The sequence below is a fragment of the Euphorbia lathyris genome, chromosome 10 (genome assembly GCF_963576675.1).
Source record: "Euphorbia lathyris chromosome 10, ddEupLath1.1, whole genome shotgun sequence".
Taxonomy (NCBI): domain Eukaryota; kingdom Viridiplantae; phylum Streptophyta; class Magnoliopsida; order Malpighiales; family Euphorbiaceae; genus Euphorbia; species Euphorbia lathyris.
The window spans coordinates 14814171-14828062 of record NC_088919.1 but is presented as its reverse complement, the minus strand read 5'-3'; the positions used below and the strand labels follow the sequence as shown (position 1 = coordinate 14828062).

Here is a 13892-nt window from a genome sequence, read left to right as displayed (position 1 = left end):
ATTATAGATGTCCAAACACAAATACCATTACAACGGCACTTACTGGCTTTGGAGCTTCCAACTTTGTCTGAAGATCAACATGGAAGAAAGTAAACAAGAGGTGATGCAATGGTGTCCAAACGGCAGGAAGGGAAAGTTTGACCTCATCATGATAGCAAGCCACTCTGGTCCCAACAGCAACCTGTGTGTGAGCCCACTTTTGAAGTGATGCTCCTGGTTCCCTTGGGTACATTGCCTGGTAAAATTAGTTGTACACATGAAACAAGTGATATGAAATTTCAGAATGGTTCAATATCAAACAACAGTCACACATCACCTCTAAAGGCTGCCTACGAACATCTGCATCATCCTTTCTCAGTTCAACTCGTACAAACAAATTCCTCTTTCGGCTCAAAGTAACAGTTAAAGGATACACATATAAGCAATGAAAAAGCTGCAGGAAGGGCTCATTTCGCGTTGTTGTACGGAAATCAAATGCTTGGAACTGCATGTCAATGAAATATGGACATTTACACATCTATCTCTGTCTCTGTATTTAACTAACCAACCATAAGAAGTACACAAAGGACAGAGACAGTATAGCTATATACTGAATCTCAATAACACATCACAACTATTGAAAATAATTCAGTAAGAATAATATATTCTTTTAGAGTTACAGTTGAACATGAGATAATATCATAGAATAAATTAGAGTACACCAAAAATTGTTGCCAGGGACTTGTGATGGAAAATTCTGGCTACTGAAGCTGAAGATATTGCAATGGTTGCTAAATTGGTAAAATATCGGGTAGAACTTATTTAGTTCCTACATCAGAGTTGTTCGTTCTTTTCTTTTTATGGAAACTTGTGGAAGTCCAGAACATGACTTCCTAATCTGATAAGATGAAATAGTTTTTTCATTAACTATAAAAACATTATCCACTGATCATTTTCTTTTCCTTTCCCTTCTTTTCTATGCCCCAGAAGAAATGGAAAAATAACAAATTGAGAATTGTAGATTAAAGAAAAGAACATTCATCACCAAGTTACTGTAAAGCAAACTTGCACTAGACGAAATGTTAAACAAAGTTGATATAAAATTGAAAAGAGTTACCCTTACATCATCAGCACCGATCTCAGTGTATGGGCGTGCGCTAGGACTTTCTTTCCCATCAAAGACATTCAATTTAGAACTGCTAGATTGAGGGCAGTCGGAGCCATTGCTAGGGCATTTTGTGAACGCGGAATCATTAACCCGGTCTCCAGGATCAATAGATTCATTGGTGATGCTGCCGCTTTCTGACAGATTTTCCATGTCAGAATGACCTGTAGGATGTTTCTCAATTTGTAGTCTGAGAACACCTTTAACAGGTTTATGGACCTTGCGCTTAGGATCCTGCACAATAAGGGAGGAAAGAATGACCCCTGAGTTAGACAAATATAGTTCATTTCCAAAATCAAATGGAGAATGCACATTGACTTATTTGGAATCTGGAAAAAAAACAGAGAGCATGAGAGTTGAGGGTTAAGAATGAAATTACGGAAAGAAAAAGACAGAAAAACAAAATGACAGTACTAGCACATCAAAAGAACTTCTCTATTTTCTTAGTTTTGATCATTCAATGACAGATAGAACACTCAGTAAATAATTTGATAAAGCGATAAATAGAACTAATAAGTCATAAAGCTATTAAAAGCAAAAGCAAATATGCTGCACCTGAAGGAAGTCTTCTGTATAGCTTTCTTTAACTTTTTGTAAGTTTGATATTTCAACAACAATTGAGCTTCCACTTGAATAACCCAATTTCCCATCCAATGTGATATTTGCTATAGGCTCAAAGACAGCCTCGTGGGAACTTGAGCCAGATACACTAGGAGCAAGTGGGCTGCTAGGGGAAGCAGGCCCTCCAGAACTTGCACCAACATTGTTCTCAAATAACGACACAATACCCCAGGCAAAAGACTGTCTATAAGGCATAATACGAGACCAGACCTGCAATTTCTGCTTCTCTCTCTCACTCAAGTGAACCTGCTCAGATAGAGGAAACATGTGTCTTATACAAGAGAAGCTATTGTCAACAGAAGAAAATAATCCAACGAAGTTATACCTATTACGCAAACAAGTCAAAATGCCTAATCGAGACACCTACAATTTTTTTGCTCGAAATAGTGATTCAGCAAAGCTAGTTTCTTGTAAAGGCAGAATTTTTTGCTTCAATTAGAGAGCCAAAAAGGAGACTGAGGTTAAACATGGCTTGCTAAATTAAAAAAGTAATAAAAACACATTCTGGTTAAGGTGAGACTATCAAGAAATCATATAATGGCAGAGCTAACAACTTCCACCAAAAGAACAGAAAGGAGCTATGTATCACGGAAACGGAAACCGGGAAACGTTATTTTTAAGAAAATTTAGCTAGGAAACGGTAATGGAAACGGAAAAGAAACGGAAACGGACGTGAAACGCGGAAACTCTAATGAAGAAGAGTTCCATGCAACATATGAGAGGAGAGAACTGCCAAAAAGAAAAGAAAGAAAAAGAAACCCTCATAGAAGAATTATCAAGGGTAAAAACTGGAAAAGTTGTGCAGCAGGAAATCAGATGTACCGAAGCATGAGCACGTCTGCAGATGTGCATGTCAAATAGTATACGCATATAAGGATTTAATTGGACATACAGGTTCTTTACGTGAATAAACAGAAGGAGTAACCCCGCCTTCTTCTGTGGCAGGCTTTTCTAGCTGGATCAACAAACAAATTGATGATGATGGAGCATCTAAATAGAAAATTCCATGAGGTTCACATGAAATTTTTGCCTGGAAATACAAACAAAATTTATAATTAAAAGATTAAACAACAAAGCCAAAACAATAAAGATTTAGTTACTACATAGAAAATAATGACATTAGGTCAACTTAATTTAAGCATTGATGTCTTAAGCATTACAGTTTGAGGGTTGAGAAATTATGAGTCTCAATTCTAACCCTGAGAACAGTTTTACCTCAATTTCTCATAAATTTATATGTGAAATGTCTGTTTCAAATAAAATCCCACATCAAGCATAATAACTTTACATGTAAATCACAGTCACAACTAAAGCTTTAAGCTTTAGTCTTAAAACTCATGTTCATTGTGAATCATCAAATATACTGTCATAAGCAATAATCAAAGTTTGTTGTGTATCATCAGATAATACTGTCAACAGATAACTGAAAAATCTACCAGGGGTTGAAAATTGTACACTTGAAGTGTTAAGTTTTGTTAACTTCTGGAATGCCAGTACAGCAATAGAAGCAAAGCTCATAGTATAAGCTTTTTTTGCAATTATCGTTATAAAAAAGAGTGTATACTAGTTTGACAGCTTACGTCTTTTGTGTCCGTTGGCAGCACAGAAAAGTAAAATTCCTCTGATAACTTTTCTCTTCTGTCCTTATTGTATATGCAAATAGTACCATAAAATGGCTCTGAAATACAAAACTGGGTCACCAATAAAAACTTACAGATAAAAATAAAATACAAATAAAACAAGCAATGTGACGTTAAAACTTTGTTCTCCTTCTGCACGTGGTGAAATGGAAGATGATTTCCAACCTTAAGATCAAATACTATGCAACTTCAAGAATATAAAAAATTGAATCTCAATTTCTACCAATGTAAAAATCTGAGAAGAAAAGCCCATATCATATCAATACCTTAAACAAGCAAAAATCATATAATAAAATAGGCGCTTACATAAAGATCTGATATCACTCAGTCATAGTTGAAAATTGACACAGAATCAAAAATTCAACAACACAGCTTCCTTAACAAGGTTAAATCACTCACCAGTAAGTCCTGCTTGAAATGAAAGGGACAGAACTTTTACAGAGATCTTCAACCCCCTGAGATAATTTCATGCCAAGAAGAAATAGGAAGTAAGACATCATCAAAAAAACTAAGAATTTAAAAAAAAAAAAAAAAAGTTATATCAACTCATAAACCTGCCAAATGGCGCCATTGCGGTTTCTGGATTTCTTTGGCCGCATATCATGGACCTCTCATTTTCCCAGTCAAAAGCTGGTTCATAAGCAGGGAGAGGAGAAAGACCCAAATGCTGCAACCACATCCGTTATAATAAATAAAGCGGGGGGAAATGATGAAAATGTTTTAAGGGGAAAAAGGAAGAATGCAGAATAAACCCTAAACTTTAAAGGAGTACAAAAACACACAAGAAGTTATACTTGTGAGCTTAATAAAACTATGACTATAACAAGTTGTAACCTTTGTAACATGCGAATGTGAGAAGTCAGGGATAGACTCTGTAAATTGCCTTCCAGAAGTACTCGGGATGTCCTCATCAGTAGCATCTTCAGCCTTAGATTGTCTTGAGTTGGCAAGATGCATTTCTGCAACAATATCAAACTAATGTTATATGTGTCGAACATCTATGGAGATAGAACACAGAAATGAACTTATCAAACTAAACACAATAGTAACTCAATAAACACCAAAAGTACATTTTTATGGCAATACTCCATCAAGAGATGGAGGGCGAGCCTTGGCGCAACGGTAAAACGTTGTTGCCGTGTGACCTGAGGTCACGGGTTCGAGTCTTAGGAGCGGCCTCTTGCCAATTAAATTGGCAAGGGAAGGCTTGCCCCCAATACACCCTTGTGGTGGGACCCCTCCCCGGACCCTCGCTCAGCGGGGACGCGTAATGCGACCGGGCCGCCCTTTTTTTTTTTTTTACTCCATCAAGAGATGCACTACTCAGAATCCAATAGTGAGAAAATACAGGTCAATTATTCTTAGGATCCAAATTTCCATTATTGATAAAAATAAAAAATAGAGAAGAATTATTTCAACCTTACCAGTCTCAATGTCAGTATCAGGACCTTCAAAAATCTGATTTTGAAAAGATACTGGAGCGATGCTTTCATAGTGACCATACTTATTGTCATCTTTTACCCAATCAGTTTTATAGCATTGAACAAGTTCATTAAGATGAGGCCACTGGTCCAGGTTTTCTTCGAGCTGGAAAAGAGACATAATAAATTTCACTCTTTCCAAATTAAGCATTTCAAATTCATGGTATGTTCAACAGCCTTCAGCATAAGTCAAGAAAAATGTCAGGTTGAAAATGACAAGGTTATCAAATTACATGATGGGATAATACTACATAAAACATCCAATGGCATGAATTGACTGGACATTAGTAGAATTATTCCTAATAAGTTTGCTACATATTTCAGATTGTATCCAGATAATATTTCACACACTGTTCTGGTTACCATGTTACCAAACCTTCCAACACTCAATCTCCCTATCCTTAGCAATCCCAGCGGAAGCTTATATAAACTCAAGTATTCCTAATAAGTTTGCTACATAGAAATAAACTGTTATACATCCAAAAAGCTGAGGTTCCATATGAATAATATTCATGGATTCAATTCTTGTCACTCAAATAAGCCTAAAGTAATTTAATGTTATAGATTCAATTCAAAGAAACAAGACGCACAATGGTCATATCATTATCATACGTCAACTTCTATTTTCATAAAATTTAAGGTTTATCATCTAAATGAGCAAATGGCTTCAGAGTTTGTCCTTAATCACAGCATCACAAATAGGCAAGTCTCACATTTCTTCACAATGCTTGTATCCTGGGAGGAATTCATAGAGATTCTTTGACAAACTCAATTAACAATCATAATGTAAAGGCTGGGTGACAGCATTAGTAGCTAAAATCATGAATCTAGTCTATGATATATCAATAACTCAACAAAAAAAAAATCAAATAAATTGGACAACGCTAATATGTTTTGCTCGGGAAATCCATATAGTAGAGCAGTAATTAAGCATGAAGAGACACATAATGGTCATATCACTATCACACGTCAACTTCTATTTTCATAAAATTAAGGTTCATCATCTAATTGAGCAAATGGCTTCAGTGTTTGTCCTTAAGGACAGCATCACAACATACGCAAGTCTCACATTTCTTCACAATGCTTGTATCCTGGGAGGAATTCATATAGATTCTTTGACAAACTCAATGAACAACCATAATATGAAGGCTGGGTGACAGCATTAGTAGCTAAAATCATGAATCTAGTCTATGGTATATCAATAACTCAACAAAAAAAAAAATCAAATAAATTGGACAACGCTAATATGTTTTGCTCGGGAAATCCATATAGTAGAGCAGTAATTAAGCATGAAGAGACACATAATGGTCATATCACTATCACACATCAACTTCTATTTTCAATAATTAAGGTTTATCATCTAATTGAGCAAATGGCTTCAGAGTTTGCCCTTAATCACAGCATCACAACATAGGCAAGTCTCACATTTCTTCACAATGCTTGTATCCTGGGAGGAATTCATATAGATTCTTTGACAAACTCAATGAGCAGCCATAATGTGAAAGCTGGGTGACAGTATTAGCAGCTAAAATCATGAATCTGGTCTATGAAATATCAAATAAAAAGGACAATGCTAATATGTTTTGCTCGGGAAATCTATATAGAAGTAATTAAGCATGAAGAAGACTCACCAATGGATCCAATTTGAGACGAGCAAGTGATTGGCGAGATATTCTACGGAAACGCTGACCTCCATTGCTGCTGTTGCAATTATCCATGTATGCAACAGCCAGCAACCGCCTAGAAAAATGGAGAAAAAAAGCGCATCATCAATAACAAAAACAGAGAGAGACAAACAAGAATGTAGTGTAAGCATGACATATCTGGTAGATCTGAGTGGAAATTCGAGGAAAGAAAAGGACTTACCCAACTTAAATTGAAACAGTGAACCAAAATGTGATTGTGATGCGCGATTAGGCAGTGCAGTAAAGACAACCCTAAGAGAGAGAAAAGCACGGAGAGAGGAAAATGCTATGATACTATGCAGGAGTTTACAACAGTCAAATTCAAGTCCAAAGTCTCGTCTTGTACAACTTTTCTTTTCCAAAATTAAATCATTTTTCTAAAAACTCATTAAATAAACTAGTACTGTACACTTTGTATAGTTGTATCGGTACTTTGTTTTCATTTATATAAGAATATAAGGATAAACTCAAATTTAGTCCTAATATTTTAAGTGAATTGCAGATTCAGCTTTAACATATGAATTTGTATAAATTTAGGTAAGATTAATTTTAGCCTTACATTATTAAAAATTAGAAAAAATGGTTTATTTGGTATTTAATTGTCACTTCAGACCTTTCAAATGTCAATTATATTTAAAATATTTAATGTACTACTAAGAAAATTATGTTAAAATGCTAAAAATAAATATGATACATTTAAGTTAATCGATTTTTTTTTGTCAAAATATCTAAAATATTGATTGTGTTATTAATATAGCTACAAAAAAATCACCCAAAAATATACGAAACTGTTTCAATTTATCAACAAACTTGTTTAGAAGATCCGATATAACAGTTAGATAATAGTCAAACCGGTTTTTTCAAGTTTTTGATAACGCATGGCTACAATTGATCTTGCTTGAAAATGTTAGGATTAAATTTGCATCATTTCATACGTTAGTGTTAAATCTACATTTCGCTTGAAACGTTAAGGTTAAATTTGGTCATTCTCCCTTTATATAATTATTAATTCCACCTAGCAAACAAAATAAAGTCAACAGCTAGGAACAGTTTGCTACGAATAAGAGCAATCAGAGTAAGATAAACATTTTGCAGAATAAAATAAACAATCTGCATAAATAGACAACAGTAGCACAAACAGACAAAGCTGTATACAAAAAAGACAATGTTCAATTTTTTATGTGCCATAGAAGACACATGCAACAACTATTTATTCAGAATTCATAACATCAGCTTCGAAACTCTGCATTCCTCCTTCCTAAGCCTGCCTCACGCGACCTCTTTTTCTCTCTCTGGTTTGATCGTTCTTAACTCCTTTAGAGCAAGCAGAAGCATCAAAGAACAACCTGTACATAAAAGGCAAATTATAAGGCTTTATGGTTAATAATTGGCTCGCTTAAGCACTAAATCATGCCCAAATCCTATGATATTATGGGTATAATTTGCATTTATCAGTGGTAATGCCGAGAAACACCCCATCACTCAGGGTTGCGACCGCCAGGATGCGCCTACGGGTCCAGTCATCCCGGTACAAGGTTACAGTCACATTATTTCAGCTTTGCAGCTCATGTCTGGTGCTGCCAAGGCACTTGCATTTCAATCATCAGATTTTGCAGTCCTCTTACTGGGTAGCCCACAGTTCTAGGAAGATGGTATGCTCTTTTCATCTCTAGACAGACCATCTTCCCCTAACAATGACAATATTCGGTTATATGATACTTCACCAACTACAGCAGCATCTAGCTCTTCTATTACTTTGAAATCATGGGTCGATCCAATGGAGGAGGAGCCTTGGAAGACCGTTACTTCTAGGAAATATAAACATCGTGACAAACAGACTACGGACGTGAGTAAGCTTCCTATTCGTTTTAAATGAATTTGCTCTATTGGAATCGTAGGGGGTATCCTTAACTCGGATACACAGTGTTACCTTTGTAATTTATGTTTTCTTCATAAACTAGATGTTTTGTGTTTGGCGGAGCCTATGGTTTCGTTTCAGTCAGTTTCTGCCTCGTTTTGGAGATGGCTGGGTATGTCTCTTGTTGCTTCAAATCAGAAGGATCAACCAACATTATGGGTTCTGGTTTTAAATAATTTTGGTGCCTCTATCTCTATTAGTTGTTGCCATGAACAATTGATGGTTCAAGGTATACCTTAACATGTTTGTATTGTTTATGGGAGTGTATGGGCTAATCAAAGATGTGATTTATTTCAGTGTATTTTGGAGCAAAAGGCTCGGCTTTTGGGTAATTGGGTTAAATTAGGTGATTTCAATGATGTTCTTGGTTCACATGTGAAATCGGGTAGGGCTTTGGTAGGGCACCATTGTCGAGATTTCCGTACATTTATTGACGATGGGGATTTTATTAATAGTTCGATGATTGACATGTTTTACACCTGGAGCAATGTCAGAACTGGCTCTGCCAGGGTGGAAAGCCGTCTTGATAGGGTGTTAATATCTTTTTTCTCGGATTATTAAGGGTCCTATAGTACTACCGTTTTAGCACAACACCACTTGGATTATTGTCCCTTGTTTTTTCATTGCTCTAATACCGCACATGTTATCTCAAAAGTTCCATTTTCAGGCTATGTGGGTGTCGCATCCCGATCTTTGTATTGTTATCTCTGATTTTTGGCACAACTCCCATCCTCATTTATCGCCTATACAGCTTTTGTGTTTGAAGCTTCGATGTTTGCATCCCATTCTTCGAAAATGGAATCGCAAGGTTTTTGGCCTTCTTGATGTGTCTATTGTGAATGTCGAGGCCTCACTGGGTCATGTATAAACCAAAATATCAAAGCAGGGATTCTCATCTAAGCTTTGCATCAGAAAGACATTTACCTTCGTGAGAAAAGCAGAATTCGTTGGTTAAAAGATGGGGACTGCAATAGTTTGTTTTTTCATTGGGTTGCTTCTGCGAGAAAGGCAATGTATGGCATCACGACAATACAAGTTAATAGGGAGTTGTTGAGGGATCTGGGGCCTATTGCTTCGTACATCACTGATTTTTATGAGTCTTTGTTCAGGGCGAATATTGCCACTCCATGGAGCTTTGACCATATTTTTGAGGTTGTCTCGAGGCTGGTTACCACCAAGGATAACGACCTTCTTATTCACTGCTCGAATAGAGTGGAGATACGGTTCGTGGTCTTCGAGATGGACAAAAGCAGTGTGCCTGGACTAGATGGGTTTACTGGTTGCTTCTATCAAGAATGCTGGGATATAGTTGGAACTAATGCTTGTAAAATGGTAGAATCCTTCTTTCATTCTAGTGCTCTTTTACCTGGTGTGAATTCTAGCATTATAGTACTTCTACTTAAGGTTCAAGGTGCGTTAACTATACGCTAATACCGACCTATCGCTATGAGCAATTTTTACTGCAAGATAATTTCTAAGATTCTAGCGGATCACCTCTATAGGATTGCGACTTTGATTGTTTTTTATAATCAGTTTGGGTTCATCCCGGGTCGCAACATTCATCAATACATTGATATTGCTTCTGAAGGCATTAATATGCTAAAAAAGTGTTGTTTTGGCAGGTCAATGACGATGAAGGTGGACATTCGGAAGGCGTTTGACACATTTGATTGGAATTTTCTGATGGATGTTACAGATGTTTTTGGGTTTTCTTTGCAGTCCCATAATTGGATTTTGAATTTATGGTCCTCGGCTCGTGTCTCTATTTTGAATGGTAATGTTAGTACTAGTTACTTTAAGTGTTCCCGACGGGTTCAGCAATGGGATCCTCTATCACCTATACTGTTTGGAATTGTCGAGGATTTTCTCAGTCACTGGCTCTTAAATCTAGTTGACACTGGTTAGTTATGTCTTATGCGTTAGACATGGCTCACTTCCTTTCCAACTCACTTATTATATATGCGGATAATGTTCTCCTTTTTTGTGCGGCGTCGACTACAAATATTTGCACCATCTATGGGGCGTTTGAGCTCTTAAGCTCTATTTCCGGACAAAATATAAACTAGTAGAAATCTGAGATTTTTTCAGCTCATAGATTGCTGTTAGACGTTCCTCTTTACTGGTGGGTATTCTTGGAATCACTATTAGCATAGTTCCTTTCACGTACTTAGGGATTCCGCTATTTTGGGGAAGTCCTAGAGCTCGGGTATTGCATGGGTTAATGGACAAAGTTCTCGCCATATTTGCACGGTGGAGAGGTAGTTGTCTATCAATGGCAGAGAGGTTGGCTCTTGTTAAATCTATTATCACTGGTGCATCCATACATTCTTTCATTCTATATAAGTGGCATGCTTATCTTCTCTCTCATATGAGACGTTGCATGCATAACTTTATGTGGACCGATTCAGCTGATAGCCGCAAGCTAATTACTGTCTCCTGGCATTAGTGTTGTCGACCACCTAAGGAATTGAGGACACTAGAATTGTAAGATTATGACATGATTCTAGGTTTTGTGTGGACTATAGGGAATTGAATAAGGCTACCATAAAGGATAAATTCCCAATCCCAATCATCCAAGAGTTAATTGATAAGTTATATGGCGCCAAGGTGTTCTCTAAAATAGATCTTAGGTTGGTTACCACCAAATCAAAATGAACCCTGCTAATGTGCATAAAACTGCATTTTGTACCAATTTTGGACATTATGAGTTTTTGGTTATGCCCTTTGGTTTAACTAATGCACCTGCCACGTTTCTGTCCTTAATGAACACCATTTTTGCCCCGTATCTAAGGAAGTTTGTTCTCATATACTTTGATGACATTTTGATCTTTAGTCCTAATGAAGAAGCTCATTACCAACATTTACAACTTGGGTTTCAATTACTTAACCAACATCAACTGTTTGCTAAAGCATCTAATAGCAACTTTGGAGTTTCACATGTAGCCTACATCGACCGTGTTATCTCAGCAGAAGGTGTGTTTATAGATCCTGTCACGATCTTAATAATGATCAATTGGCCAAGGCCAACTTCTCTCAAAGGACGAAGGGGCTTCTTAGGGTTGACAGGTTACCATATCAGGTCGACCAAAGGATATGGGGAGCTTAGCAGGCCCTTAACTGACCTTCTCATGAAAGATCAATTCTGCTGGAGTGAATTAGCCACAACTGCTTTTAGAACACTTCAGGAATCATGACCATGACTTTTATTTTGGCACTTCCTGATTTCCAAAAGCCCTTTGTTTTGGAGTGTGATGCTAGTGGTGTAGGCATCGGTGCAGTCCTTATGCAATAAGGAAGGTCGATTTGTTACTTATCCAAGACTTTAAGCCCTCTAAATCAAAGACTCTCAACTTATAAGAGAGAGCTTCACGCCATCCTTTAAGCATGTACCACGTGGAGAAACTACCTCGAAAATGCTACATTTATCATGGAGACTAAGTAGGAGAGTATAAAACATCTATTGGATCAGAAACTGCATATCTATCTACAACATAAAGGGGTATCCAATCATCTGGTGTTAGATCACACTATCCAGTACAAGAAAGGGGTGGACAACAAGGTTGTTGATGCCTTGTCTAGGCAGCAAGAAAAGGTAATTACTCCTACTGCTCATATTTTTGCCTTTTATATGACAATTCCCACTTGGATGCAGGACATTGAACAATCCTATGTGTGGGAGACACTACAACTCAGACTCTTATATAGCACCTTATAGTTAAGTTTTCCTCGAGCAAAATTGAGCAAAATAAATTAGTAAGATAACACATATAAATATTTTTAAGTTTATTTTACTTATATTTTTATTTATTATTGATTTTCAACTTAATATTTTGTTGCCCTCTAATTCTTTGTTTCCTACTTTTTTTCAATCACAACTTTACACGTCATCGATCTTTGTGAACTTTTTGAAATTAAATCCTCTTCGGCCATGTATGATGAAAAGAAACACTCAAAATTAATTTCATTCTACAATAGACGTCAACAATCCAAGTAACAAACAGATAAACAAGCGCTACGATCTATCTCTTTCAAATAAAAGAAAACATCTTCAAATATCAACAAGTAAAGGTTCTGGTTTTATTATTGAAAATTTTAAAAAATTGGGTTGACTGTTATTTAAGTGTCACATTAAACATTCTAAACAAGTTTGTCAATAAACTTATTTTTTATACTTTTTGTTGGTTGTTTACAAAAAAATTTTCCTTTTAACTTTCTTGATTAAGTTCGTGATCTTTAGCGTTTTTCTTGATTAAATTCATGATTTTTAGTTTTCACACGCATTAAATCTTTCATTAATGGTAATGTTATTGAAAAATCAATAGGTGTGAAAATTAAACTTTAAGGATTAATATAAAAAAGTAAATAATTAAATACACAATCTTTCAAACTTAAAATTATAAGTAACAATCTTTCAAACTTTAAAATTATAACGACCAAATTATATGTTTAATGTTATTCTAACAAAAGAACGGAATGACATTGAGAATTGAAATGCATAGAATACAATTAAATATTTCAATTTCCCGATTTTTTTTTTAAAAACAACTTTATACATCATTAATATTTGTGAACTTTTTGAAGTAAATAAAAAAGAGTTCGATTTTTTTGTATTAAATAATTTATTTTATGTATTAATTAGTAAAAAAATAGATTACCAATAAAATTCTATGATTAAGCAAAATAAAGTATTAAGATATCACATATAAATATTTTTAAGTTTATTTTACCTATATTTTTATTTATTATCGATTTCCAACTTAATATTATGTTGCCCTCTAATTATTTGTTTCCCGCTTTTTTCAATCACAACTTTACACGTCATCGATCTTTGTGAACTTTTTAAAATTAAATCCTCATCGGCCATGTATGATGAAAAGAAATGCTCAAGATTAATTTCATTCTACAACACACGTCAACGATCCAAGTGACAAACAGATAAACAAGCGCTACGATCTATCTCTTTCAAATAAAAGAAAACATCTTCAAATATCAACAAGTAAAAGTTCTGGTTTTATTGTTGAAATTTTGAAAAAATTGGTTTTACTGTTATTTAAGTGTCGCATTACACATTCTAAACAAGTTTGTCAATAAACTAATTTTTCATACTTTTTGTTGGTTGTTTACAATTTTTTTCCTAGTAACTTTCTTGATTAAGTTCGTGATCTTTAGAGTTTTTCTTGATTAAATTCATGATTTTTAGTTTTTACACGCATTAAATCTTTCATTAATGGTAATGTTATTGAAAAATCAATATATATGAAAATTAAATTTTAAGGATTAATATGAAAAAGTAAATAATTAAATACACAATCTTTCAAACTTAAAATTTAAGTAACAATCTTTCAAACTTTAAAATTATAACGACTAAATTATATGTTTAATGTTATTCTGACAAAAGAATTG

At 35.2% G+C, this 13892-nt stretch overlaps 1 protein-coding gene across 4 annotated transcripts in view; it reads right to left on the bottom strand.

The window, feature by feature from the left end:
- LOC136209867 (guanine nucleotide exchange factor SPIKE 1) overlaps positions 1-6918 on the bottom strand; it is a 30619-nt gene extending 23701 nt beyond the window's left edge. For 2 of the 4 annotated variants that reach the window (XM_066001474.1, XM_066001476.1), the window contains exons 1-12: positions 6753-6917; positions 6518-6626; positions 4830-4992; positions 4240-4364; positions 3960-4072; positions 3805-3860; positions 3346-3443; positions 2658-2795; positions 1700-2011; positions 1103-1378; positions 317-484; positions 44-235 (exon numbers count right to left, since the gene is read on the bottom strand). In XM_066001474.1, the coding sequence (XP_065857546.1) occupies positions 44-235; positions 317-484; positions 1103-1378; positions 1700-2011; positions 2658-2795; positions 3346-3443; positions 3805-3860; positions 3960-4072; positions 4240-4364; positions 4830-4992; positions 6518-6604 (1728 nt within the window). In that variant the 5' untranslated portion in view covers positions 6605-6626; positions 6753-6917. Of the gene's footprint in view, positions 1-43; positions 236-316; positions 485-1096; positions 1379-1699; positions 2012-2657; positions 2796-3345; positions 3444-3804; positions 3861-3959; positions 4073-4239; positions 4365-4829; positions 4993-6517; positions 6627-6752 lie in introns of all 4 variants that reach the window. The other 2 variants (XM_066001473.1, XM_066001475.1) reach the window with 2 other exon arrangements.
- Between the last annotated feature and the right edge of the window lie 6974 nt (positions 6919-13892).